The sequence below is a fragment of the Oncorhynchus gorbuscha genome, linkage group LG26, assembly GCF_021184085.1.
Source record: "Oncorhynchus gorbuscha isolate QuinsamMale2020 ecotype Even-year linkage group LG26, OgorEven_v1.0, whole genome shotgun sequence".
Lineage (NCBI taxonomy): Eukaryota > Metazoa > Chordata > Actinopteri > Salmoniformes > Salmonidae > Oncorhynchus > Oncorhynchus gorbuscha.
The window spans coordinates 4849939-4862198 of NC_060198.1; the positions used below are offsets into that span (position 1 = coordinate 4849939).

The 12260-nt window shown below is 45.4% G+C and overlaps 1 protein-coding gene across 11 annotated transcripts in view; it reads left to right on the forward strand.

The window, feature by feature from the left end:
• Positions 1 to 12260, forward strand: part of LOC124015562 (RNA binding protein fox-1 homolog 2-like) — a 37013-nt gene that overhangs the window by 9735 nt on the left and 15018 nt on the right. For 6 of the 11 annotated variants that reach the window (XR_006835185.1, XR_006835184.1, XM_046330862.1 and 3 more), the window contains exons 2-4: positions 532 to 582; positions 11556 to 11765; positions 11933 to 12097. Coding sequence is in view for 9 of the 11 variants with exons in the window: in XM_046330862.1 (XP_046186818.1) it covers positions 532 to 582; positions 11556 to 11765; positions 11933 to 12097 (426 nt within the window). In the remaining 2 variants the exon portion in view is untranslated. Of the gene's footprint in view, positions 1 to 177; positions 327 to 531; positions 583 to 4232; positions 4491 to 11555; positions 11766 to 11932; positions 12098 to 12260 lie in introns of those variants that run through there. The other 5 variants (XM_046330868.1, XM_046330863.1, XM_046330865.1 and 2 more) reach the window with 5 other exon arrangements.

Sequence of the window (12260 nt, forward strand, 5' to 3'; positions counted from 1 at the left end):
TGAGGGAGGCAGTATACTCCATGACACTTGTGACCTATTTCTGATTTAAGCGCTACGATGAGTCTCTCTCTCTCTCTCTCTCTCTCTCTCTCTCTACGATGAGTCTCTCCCCCTCCTTCTCCCTCGTTCTTTCTCTCTCTCCCCCTGTCCTCTTATCTCTCCTAACGAACACACAATAGCTCCACTGGCGTGAGACGAGAGAGGAAGAGGACACACCAGGACATTGAGTGGGGGAGCTAGCTAGAGGAGTGTGTGAGGCACAGGCAGAATTAATTTGATTAGTGTGGCCATTAATGCATCAATTAACTGGAACATGGAATATACTGGTGAGGAGAGAGGGATGATTGGCTGGAAAGAGCGAATAAAGGAGTGAAGATTATACAACTTAAAACCGACACACAAAAAAACGGGTCAAACGTTGATGTAAAAATTATAATAATTGGTGACCTTTGTGTAGTTGCTGACCATTTTTGGCGAGACAAACTAAATACATTTTTCTTGTTTTTAAATGTCTGCTCTCTTCTATTTCAGAACAATGACCCCCTGACCCTTGGTTACCATGGATACCCAACCCACAGTCAGGTAAGACTACAGTTTTAACATAATTGCATACATGTGAGACATTTGCACATTGTATGATATATATTTTCATTATCTTATGTCCTCCATTGTGCTCTTCCATATATGGGCAACGACATATATAAGTTATTTTCTAAGCTCTTCAAACCACAAGGTGGTGATGTGGATTCAGATCCTTTTTTGATTTGGGAGCCTGACAACGTCATGTAAGGGAAAGGGGGACACCTCATCAGTTGTACAACTGAATGCATTCGACTGAAATGTTTCTTCCACACATAGTCCAACCCCTTCTGAATAACCTTCTCTATATAAGTTTACTCTTTGTTAATATGGCTTTACATTAGGCATATGGTTGCTCTCTAGGTTTATTTTTATTTCCTGTTTGCCCTTGGATAGCCAAGAAATATGGTAGGAATTTAAATTCAATATCAAGATAAGCACATAGATATGGCATGGATGATGTAGTCGAGCTGTCCTGCCAGTAACTTCAATTTCTCCCTTACTATTCTAAAACATAATGTTTTGAGTATATACTACAGCGTTTTGCCTGTGTGTGTGTGTGTGTGTGTGTGTGTGTGTGTGTGTGTGTGTGTGTGTGTGTGTGTGTGTGTGTGTGTGTGTGTGTGTGTGTGTGTGTGTGTGTGTGTGTGTGTGTGTGTGTGTGTGTGTGTGTGTGTGTGTACACACATATATATCCGACTTCAACTGTACATACACATATGTACATATATATAATGTATATGTATATGTGTATGTACAGTTGAAGTCGGAATTTACATACACCTTAGCCAAATACATTTAAACTCAGTTTTTCACAATTCCTGACATTTAATCCTAGTAAAGATTATGTTTTAGGCCTGTTAGGATCACCACTTTATTTTAAGAATGTGACATGTCAGGATAATACTAGAGAGAGTGATTTATTTCAGATTTTATTTCTTTCATCACATTGCCAGTGGATCAGAAGTTTACATACACTCAGTTAGTATTTGGTAGCATTGCCTTTAAATTGTTTAACTTGGGTCAAATGTTTCAGGTAGCCTTCCACAAGCTTCACACAATAAGTTGGGTGAATTTGGGCCCATTCCTCCTGACAGAGCTGGTGTAACTGAGTCAGGTTTGTAGGCCTCCTTGCTTGCGCATGCTTTTTCAGTTCTGCCCACAAATTCTCTATAGGATTGAGGTCAGGGCTTTGTGATGGCCACTCCAATACCTTGACTTCGTTGTCCTTAAGCTATTTTGCCACAACTTTGGAAGTATGCTTGGGGTCATTGTCCATTTGGAAGACCCATTTGCGACCAAGCTTTAATTTCCTGACTGATGTCTTGAGATGTTGCTTCAATATATCCACATTATTTTTCTCCCTCATGAAGCCATCTATTTTGTGAAGTGCACCAGTCCCTCCTGCAGCAAAGCACCCCTACAACATGATGCTGCCACCCCTTGCTTCACGGTTGGGATGGTGTTCTTCGGCTTGCAAGCCTCCCTTTTTCCTCCAAACATACGATGGTCACTATGGCCAAACATTTCTATATTCGTTTCATCAGACCAGAGGACTTTTCTCCAAAAAGTACGATCTTTGTCCCCATGTGCAGTTGCAAACTGTAGTCTGGCTTTTTTTATGGTGGTTTTGGAGCAGTGGCTTATTCCTTACTGAACAGCATTTCAGGTTATGTCGATATAGGACTCGTTTTACTGTGGATATAGATACTTTTTTACCTGCTTCCTCCAGCATCTTCATAAGGTCTTTTGCTGTTATGGGATTGATTTGCACTTTTCACACCAAAGCACGTTCATCTCTAGGATACAGAACGCGTCTCCTTCCTGAGCGGTATGATGGCTGCGTGGTCCCATGGTGTTTATACTTGCGTACTATTGTTTGTACATATGAATGTGGTACCTTCAGGCATTTGGAAATTGCTCCCAAGGATGAACCAGACTTGTGGAGGTCTACAATTTTTCTTCTGAGGTCTTGGCTGATTTAAAAAAAAGATTTTCCCATGATGTCAAGCGAAGAGGCACTGGGTTGGAAGGTAGGCCTTGAAATTCATCCACAGGTACACCCCCAATTGACTCAAATGTGGTCAATTAGCCCATCAGAATCTTCTAAAGCCATGACAGCATTTTCTGGGATTTTCCAATCTGTTTAAAGGCACAGTCAATTTAGTGAATGTAAACTTCTGATCCACTGGAATTGTGATGAAGTGAAATAATCTGTCTATAAACAGTTGTTGGAAAAATTACTTGTCATGCACAAAGTAGATGTCCTAACTGACTTGCCAAAACTATAGTTTGTTAACAAGACATTTATGGAGTGGTTGAAAAACGAGTTTTAATGACTCCAACCTAAGTGTGTGTAAACTTCCGAATTGTTTTATTTTGAAATAATTTGTGGTCTTTTTCGACGTAAACTTGAACCAGATATAAAGTATTTGCCTCCGCTGCTTAAATAAATCCTAGTGGAAACACTACTAACTGAGATACAAACTGTTTGTGTGTGTGTGTGTCAACACAGCCCACCGCTGCTTAAATAAATCCTAGTGGAAACACTACTAACTGAGATACAAACTGTTTGTGTGTGTGTGTGTGTGTGCCCTGCAGTCAACACCACCCATATGATAATAAAAACCATACATAGGGGCCTACCTTATGTGTTTGTGTGAGTACCGTATGTCCAGTGTGTTTACCTGGGTGTGTTTTAAGAGGCTGATTGTGTTATTAGGTGGTTTAGTTGGTGTTGTTAATCCTCAGATCATCCTCCATGCTCTTTCCATAATCCCCTCATCCCTCCCTCTTTATCCCCCGCTCCCTCGCACTACGGATGCCGTGTGACATCATTCATCATGAACGCTTTACACGGCTGACAATGTATGCATGGAATTAGAATTACTAGAATGGATATTCCCATTCCGCTATCTATATATCTCTATATCCTTGGTTGTTGTTCTGTGGCTAAATAAGAGAATACGGACGGTCCTCGTGTCCACGTACTGTATACCTCTGTGTAGTGTGGAATGGCAGCTAAAGGAAAACAATGGCATCTTTTAACTGAAAATACCTAGAACTTGTCTGTTTTTAAACGAGTCTTGCTCAAGGAAGCGGTATAGAGGAAAACGCCATTTGGACCACGGCGGTATCGTGCGGGGATGTTGGCCCGAAGAGGTTAAAAACACGAGACGATGAGAAGTCGCTCACAAAGCCCCCTGGGGAAGAGCTGCTAAACTGTCACTGACAGCACGAGACGAGGTGATCAAAGACTTTCCGACGGAAGAGCCCAGAGAGTGTCACGCAGGAGACGATGAGAGAGTGTGAGAAAAACAGAAAGGAGAGGAAGGAGGGAAACAAAGCTTCTGTTCTCTCTTCAGTCTCCCAGTGGTACGAGCAGCCCCAGTTTAACTCACCTACATGGAGAGAACAGGGGGAGGGAGATACTGCGACACGGAGGGAGAGAGAGAAGTAGGGGAGGGGGAAAGTTTGCAGGTGTGACAGCAAGGGAAAGGAGGCGGCGTAGGGAGGGGAGGAGGATGTGTGGCTGGGGAGCATCAGGCTATCTGGGTGAGAGAGAGAGAGAGAGAGAGGGATGAGCAGTGAACAGGCAACAGCACGACAGAGAACGGAAGGCTGGGGGTTGAGGGAAAGCACAATAGAGAGAAAAAAGTGAGCGAGGGAGAGTGACGGGGACAGAGAGAGCGGAGGAGGTGGGGAGGGGGGGATTGGCATGGTATACGGAGCAAGCGAGGGAAGAGGAGGGAGATTTTGAATCTGTGAAGAGCGACAGATAGACGGGAGAGTGAGCTGGAGAGGGGACACGTACTCGGATTGAGAGGAGGAAAGGAGAGCGAGGATAAACGGACATTTCAAGTTTTTGCACGAATACGATGATGGGACTGTACTATCCTTCCGTGTTGTCGGTGAGTTCCGATCTTGAAATCCCCTCTGCAAGGCTTATTCTACTGTTTCGGTTGCTGTTTTATAAAGGAACAATTAAATGACATAAGGTTTGTCTGTTCTTCAGCTGCAGCGATTCTTAATTCAGCGCAAATGCCAAGCGTTGTGTTTGACCCTTTTTACTTGAGCGGTGTGCTAGTGAGGCCATTTCATGCATGGCTTTCCACCCAATCATCAGTCAGAAGCGTCGGTAAATAGGAAATCAACATTGGAATACTGCGCTGCACTAGGAGAGGGACAGAGATGGGAGCCTTTGAAGATAGAATCTGTATTATAATATGCTGTGTGAGCTTTGCTGTACCGTATTGTCATGGCATCTGTTCTCTTGCCCTGGGCCTCTAGTGCTCACAGATACGTTCGCTGGCAACATTTGTACTCTGGCTTCTCAATTCATGCGTCGTAGCATTTATGTTTATACGCAGCACATATGGACGGGAATATTTGTTCCTGCAAATCTGGAGAACGGGGAAAGAGATGTGTACGTATGAGAATAAGCATCTAGGATTTGTTTAGGATGACCGTGTAAGTACAGGCCTCTAGCCTGCACAGTCCTCGGGATCTGAGTAAGCCTCAAGACATGTTTGCGTATAGGAGGGATAGGAGGGAGGAGGAGAGAGGGAATAGGAGGGAGGAGAGGGAATAGGGGGGAGGAGAGCAAATGGGGGTAAAGAAATTCTGCAGCTGTCTGTGTACGTATCCCTCTATGCTCTGAGCGAAAGGGACAGGTGCCCCAAGAACAGTTGTCTCTCTCTCGCTCTGTCTCACTCTCTGCCGGTCTCTCTTTCTCTCTGTCTCTCTCTGTTTTGCTTTCTCTTTCTTCTCAATCAATACCCCCCACTCTCTTATCTCTCTGAGAGACGCTCTCTCACTCACACACGCTTTGTTGAAGGTCGAGACTCCCGTGTGTGTGTGTGTGTCAGACTATCGTCATATCATTATATTTGAGGGATGACACAGTGGTCCCACCATGTGTTCCACCAGTGTCTGACTGACTACCCTGGTTAGTGCTCTGCCTGCATACATGCGTTGGCCTGTACACTTCTTTCAGCAGTACCTTTTGAATCCTGCTCCCTTTACTATTTGACCTCTTTTCCCTGTGCCTCTCCCTGGGGCCCTAGCAGCTGTTATCTCAATGTTTTCCTTTAAGAGCCCCAGAAAGAGGGGGATGGGACGGAGAGAGGGGAAACAGGAGAATGTATATTGAAATGAAAGGTGACAGACGGCCCACCTTTTGTCTTTGCAGGAAGGCCCATAAAAGTCATAGTTGTTCCTAAAGGATAGATTATACACAGATGGACTGATGGAGAAATGGATAAGGGAGGTAGATGGGTATAGATATATAATCTAGACAGTGAGATGGATAGCTCACTGGACAAAGCTAGTTTGTTGCGTGACGTAATAGAATGCTGAATCGCTGACAATGCAGTTCTGTGGATCCAAAGTTGCAATTCACTTGAAAGGGGGGATTTTTTAGTTTGTTTGTGGAGAAGCACTGGCACAGTAAATTATAGCTTCTGTTTTAAGGTGTTCCTTTAATACAGAGTTCTTTGTGCTAATAGGGATAGCCTAGCACTGAGAGAAAGAGAGAGGGTTGGAGAAATAGAGAAGTATTTGCAGAGCCCCACCCAAGCGTGTGCCCTAAGGCATGGGAGAGACGCCTACCTGGCACCCCCCCCCACACACACACACAAACTATGGAGGTCAAAAGCTCTTGACATTCTTCAAAGGCCTACACTATGGTGCCCCCTTTCTTCAAAATGGGCTATTAGTGTTGTTGCTATGACGACCATTCATTGATCGAGGTGGGTGTAAAGTGTCACTAGGAAGTGTAACAACTTTTTACAGGCCCACACGGGCATGAAGCATACACAATGTCCTGAGCCGTGCTTCAAATGTAATAATAATGGGTCCAGTTAACACTGCAAAACCGTTCTACTATTGGGACTGTGGAAGCCGTCTTTGCCGAGGTCCATTTTGAATGTTCATTTGTGTCCACTCTATGGCAGCGCTAAACTGATATGCTTCTGAAAACTAATGATGCACTTTCCAAAGGAGGGCAGGATGTGGAATCCCAACAAGCCTGGCTCCAACTGCTCAGTGCACGGTGTGATTGACAGTACAACGGTCATCTAGGCACTAGCTTATGTACACACATGAACACGTTGGCCATGGGAAAGCCAGAGTCGGATTGGTATTGAGCTCTCCGTGTCCTCCGAACAAGACGAACTAGTTCCGTGGTCACTGACAATGTGTTAGAAGAGGAGGAACGACATATGCAGTGTCAATCGACTCCTGTTTGTGTGCTCACCTGTGTGTGTGTGTGTGTGTGTGTGTGTGTGTGTGTTTGTTTGTTTGTCTGGGGCTGCGTGCGTAGTTGCATGGTTGACAAGCGGTACGGTAAAGCAATATTGACCGACAGATATTGTCAACCATGTCTGTCTTGAATGTGTACCTTTCATAAAGAGTTGCACCGGAGCCTAACAGACCATTAATAGCAGACACAATACAGGAGAGATGACGGAGAACGTGGTGTACACGTGATCATCTGGAGCGTGCATAAGACCCTACAAGGAAATGGATGTTGGGGGCGGAGTGAGAGGGGCTTCATGACAAGCAGACATGTTACCCTGTAAGGAGATGTGGAGTGGGAGGAGTTTACGGGGCGAGCTAATGTTCTGTTGCTATGAGGCTTGCCTGGCAGCGAGGTTGACTGGGGGGGGGGGGGGGGGGGGTGGACGCAAGGGTCCCGTCTGGATTTAATGAAGCGTTAAAAAAAAAAAGAAGGGTGGAGTTGAGGGGGAGGACAGGGAGAACAGCAGCAGCAGGAGGAGAGCGAGTGGGAGGGAGGAGAGTGATGGGGAGAGGGGGCGGCTTAGGAGGATGGAATTATTTAACAAGGAAGGAAGGGATGGGTTTCTTCTACAGTTCTTTATGTTAGGAATGTATAGATAGCTGGTAAACGTGCCAATAATTTAATAAATAGTATTTTGAATTGTGTACTGTTAAGCTCCGTGTCTAATGTACTGACAACAGAACTGCACCTTTCAATTCATGCATCATCTACAGTTCAGTAGTATCCAATGAATGCCACCTTCCCCCATTCTTCATACACTCCAGTGCTTTAGAATTAGGCTGTAGACTTATGCCATACACCCATTAGACAAAGAGGTCCCTGAAAAGTCATTATTCATGTCGAAAGGCCTAGATCTGGCCTGGTTAGCCGCGGTTATCTACACACGCGCACACAGTGACACTGCTGCAGTCAGACAGGGCAGAGGAGTGCATTTTCTGACATGCCCGGCTCCTCAAACACACTAGCTAGCCGGCGCTAACTGACCCGAAAGTAAGTCAGCTGCAGCTATTGCCTCTGAATCACAGGCTTCGCTGAACTGACGGCATAAGCTTACACAACCAGGGACACACACACACACGTTTACAAGTGTGTGCTGACAAGATGCGTGACACATATCTGTCTACAGGACACCCCACATCAGAGTGACAATATCTCCCCTTCTCCCCGTCCTGCTCTTTCTCCATCCATCCCTCTCTTTGTTACGCAATCTATGTATGTATTCAGCAGATGCTCTTACCCAGAGAGAATGACAAAGCAACTTAGTCTAAATCACATAACGAGGCGATCCTGACAGACCAGGAGACCATTCCAGTTGATGCCCACAGGACTCTGGTCAAAATAAGTGCACTATACAGGGAACAGGGCTCCATTTGGGAGATACCCATGGTGTGCAGTATCAGGGCTGTGGATGGCCTGTGTGGAAAATAGAACATGAATCTTCTCTTTGAAAGGTCACGCAGTCGTTCAGCTAAAATGGAAGGCTCAAGGTTGCTCCTATTTTCTGTGTTTCGGTTTGGCAGAATTGAAAAACAAAGCAAGGGAATAGAATGGGATGTTATTTGCCAATATTTTAGCTTCAAGGCTTTTTCCAAGTCTACATAGAACAACCCACGGTTAGAAACATGTACAGTGGGAAAGGGGCTTGGGGGTTTTGCCCTGTTTTTATTTATTTATTTTTCTGTTCTGTAAGAATCAAAATGACCCAGGCTTGCCCAGCGTCCCCAGCTTGTCACAGGTGCAAGGCAGCGAAAGGTCAGGAGCTTAAACAGATGGCACACACACACTCTGTCCTAACACTCCCTCAGGGACTCTGGATGTATTGTACCACACAACAGGGAAATGCTTCACCCCATCACACACACAGACAGATGTTGTGTTTTAGATAACACAGCATTATTGCTATATCAACTGATGCTTGTCATTATCTATAGACAATGTCACATAAATTGTCAGCTACCTAGCAACAATGACAAGACGCTGACATTCTGATAGTTTCCTTGTTATTGATTTGACATTGAAGTCGTTCAGCAGACGCTCTTATCGAGAGCGACTTACAGTAGTGGGCGCATATATTTTCGTACTGGTCCCCCGTGGGAATCGAACCCACAACCCTGCGCCACATGCGACCACGGCTATGATATCATGTCTTGTTTTGACTCATTTCATGTGAATGCTAATATGGCAAAACATTTGCTAGCTAGCTAACCTACAACTAACAATGTATTTGAGAGACAACAAGAGCTCATTGTGCAGATGTATTTATTTTCAATAAACATTTGGAGACTATACAGTGGGGAGAACAAGTATTTGAAACACTGCCGATTTTGCAGGTTTTCCTACTTACAAAGCATGTGGAGGTCTGTAATTTGTATTAAAGGTACACTTCAACTGAGACACAGAATCTAATGTATGATTTTTAAGTAATTAATTTGCATTTTATTGCATGACATAAGTATTTGACACATCAGAAAAGCAGAACTTAATATTTGGTACAGAAACCTTTGTTTGCAATTACAGAGATCATACGTTTCCTGTAGTTCTTGACCAGGTTTGCACACACTGCAGCAGGGATTTTGGCCCACTCCTCCATACAGACGTTCTCCAGATCCTTCAGGTTTCGGGGCTGTCGCTGGGCAATACGGACTTTCAGCTCCCTCCAAAGATTTTCTATTGGGTTCAGGTCTGGAGACTGGGTAGGCCACTCCATGACCTTGAGATGCTTCTTACGGAGCCACTCCTTAGTTGCCCTGGCTGTGTGTTTCGGGTCGTTGTCATGCTGGAAGACCCAGCCACGACCCATCTTCAATGCTCTTACTGAGGGAAGGAGATTGTTGGCCAAGATCTCGCGATACATGGCCCCATCCATCCTCCCCTCAATACGGTGCAGTCATCCTGTCCCCTTTGCAGAAAAGCATCCCCAAAGAATGATGTTTCCACCTCCATGCTTCACGGTTGGGATGGTGTTCTCAGGGGTTGTACTCATCCTTCTTCTTCCTCCAAACACGGCGAGTGGAGTTTAGACCAAAAGGCTCTATTTTTGTCTCATCAGACCACATGACTTTCTCCCGTTCCTCCTCTGGATCATCCAGATGGTCATTGGCAAACTTCAGACGGGCCTGGACATGCGCTGGCTTGAGCAGGGGGACCTTGCGTGCGCTGCATGATTTTAATCCATGACTGCGTAGTGTGTTACTAATGGTTTTCTTTGAGACTGTGGTCCCAAGCTCTCTTCAGGTCATTGACCAGGTCCTGCCATGTAGTTCTGGGCTGATCCCTCATGATCATTGATACCCCAGGAGGTGAGATCTTGCATGGACCCCCAGACTGAGGGTGATTGACCGTCATCTTGAACTTCTTGCATTTTCTAATAATTGCGCCAGCAGTTGTTGCCTACTCGCCAAGCTGCTTGCCTATTGTCCTGTAGCCCATCCGAGCCTTGTGCAGGTCTACAATTTCCCCTGATGTCCTTACACAGCTCTCTGGTCTTGGCCATTGTGGAGAGGTTGTAGTCTGTTTGATTGAGTGTGTGGACAGGTGTCTTTTTATACAGGTAATGAGTTCAAACAGGTGCAGTTAATACAGGTAATCATACAATGTGATTTTCTGGATTTTTGTTTTAGATTTCGTCTCTCACAGTTGAAGTGTATTTATGATAAAAATTACAGACCTCTACAAGCTTTGTAAGTAGGAAAACCTACTTACTAAAATTGGCAGTGTATCAAATACTTGTTCTCCCCACCGTTTATAGTTATATGTTGTCAACAATCTAGGCCAAACCCGTTTCTAGCAGTCTGATATAGTAAATGAATGAAACTCGTTGAATCTAGTATTTCATGGATCAGTAGCAGGACTTTTCTGTCCGTCTTCACCTCTCCTGTCCTTTCCCTCTCCATATCCCATCCCCCTTTCCTCTTGTCTCTCCTGTCCTTTCCTTCTCCATATCCCATCCCCCTTTCCTCTCTTGTTTCTCCGTCATCTCTTTCAGCACTCTCACCATTTCCATTTAGGGTAGCGATGCCCCTCTGCCAGTAAGCAAGGAATGCACTGTAGTGTGTGTGTGTGTGTGTATGAGAGTATTTTGGGTAGTTGTGGGCATTAGATTATAGCACAGCCGTTATCCAACAGTCAGCCTTTGAATGTTTAGGCTTGTGGGCGTTTGCGTGTCATAGTTAGTGTGTTGAGGTGTGTATGTGTCTATCTGTTTGTGTCTGTGTGTGGGCGTCGGCATCTATTGTGCTGCTTCTCTGTGTGGAAGCTGCTGACCCCCTCAATAATAGATGGGCCTGTAGTGAATATTTAATGGACAACAGCACACACACACACCGGGGGGATGGAAATATAATATCCGTGCCTTAAAGCCTTTTAAACTGAACCTCTTGGGAAAGTGGTCTTACCCTTAGTGATGTTCTCTCAGGCTCTCTGTCGGTAAAGGAATACGGTGGAGTATAGCCAGCCAGTTACTTAAGACCACTCACCTCTCTCTTCCTTTTCTCTCTCTCTCTCTCTCTCTCTCTCTCTCTCTCTCTCTCTCTCTCTCTCTCTCTCTCTCTCTCTCTCTCTCTCTCTCTCTCTCTCTCTCTCTCTCTCTCTCTCTCTCTCTCTCTCTCTCTCTCTCTCTCTCTCTCTCTCTCTCTCTCTCTCTCTCTCTCTCTCTCTCTCTCTCCCCCACCCTCAGGGCTCTCAGGATGCAGGAGGTGGTCAAGAGGGTCTCGTCCCCCCATCCTTCTCCGCCTTCCCCCCTCCTCCCCCTCCACCCCCCCAGAACGGCTTGGCCCTGGAGTACGGGGCCAGTCTGTATGCCGCAGGGGCCATCCAGGGGTCGGTGGAGGCCGGACAGGCAGGCCTTAACACCCCGACAAGTGTCCCGAACAGCTTAACCACGCATGTGAGTTTGTTTTTTATTTTACCAGCAAGTTTGTTTCACGCTGTGAATGAGGGAGTAAGTGTCTATTAAATCCCCACTTTCTCGCTGTGTCTATACCTCTTTCTTTCTCTGTCTTTCTGCCTCTCTCACTCTTTCTTCCTATTTCTTTCACTCTTTCTTTCTCACAGCAGTCAGATGTGTCGTCACAGATTGATACCCAGTTGGTGTGTACAGGAGGAGGTGGTGGCGGGGGGTCCGTAGGTGACGACTCAGAGAAGGGGACCCCCAAACGCCTCCACGTCTCCAACATTCCCTTCCGCTTCAGAGACCCTGACCTCCGGCAGATGTTTGGGGTACAAGAACAGGAATATTGTCCTTTTTCCCCATCCACAAACCTGACATTCTAGATTAGTTAGTGATTTAAAGGAGCAATCTGCGATTGCTACATCCATTTTAGAACTTTTAAATTAGCGTTTTAGTAAAGCTTCCTTAAAACGGAGCAGGAAAAAGTGCCTC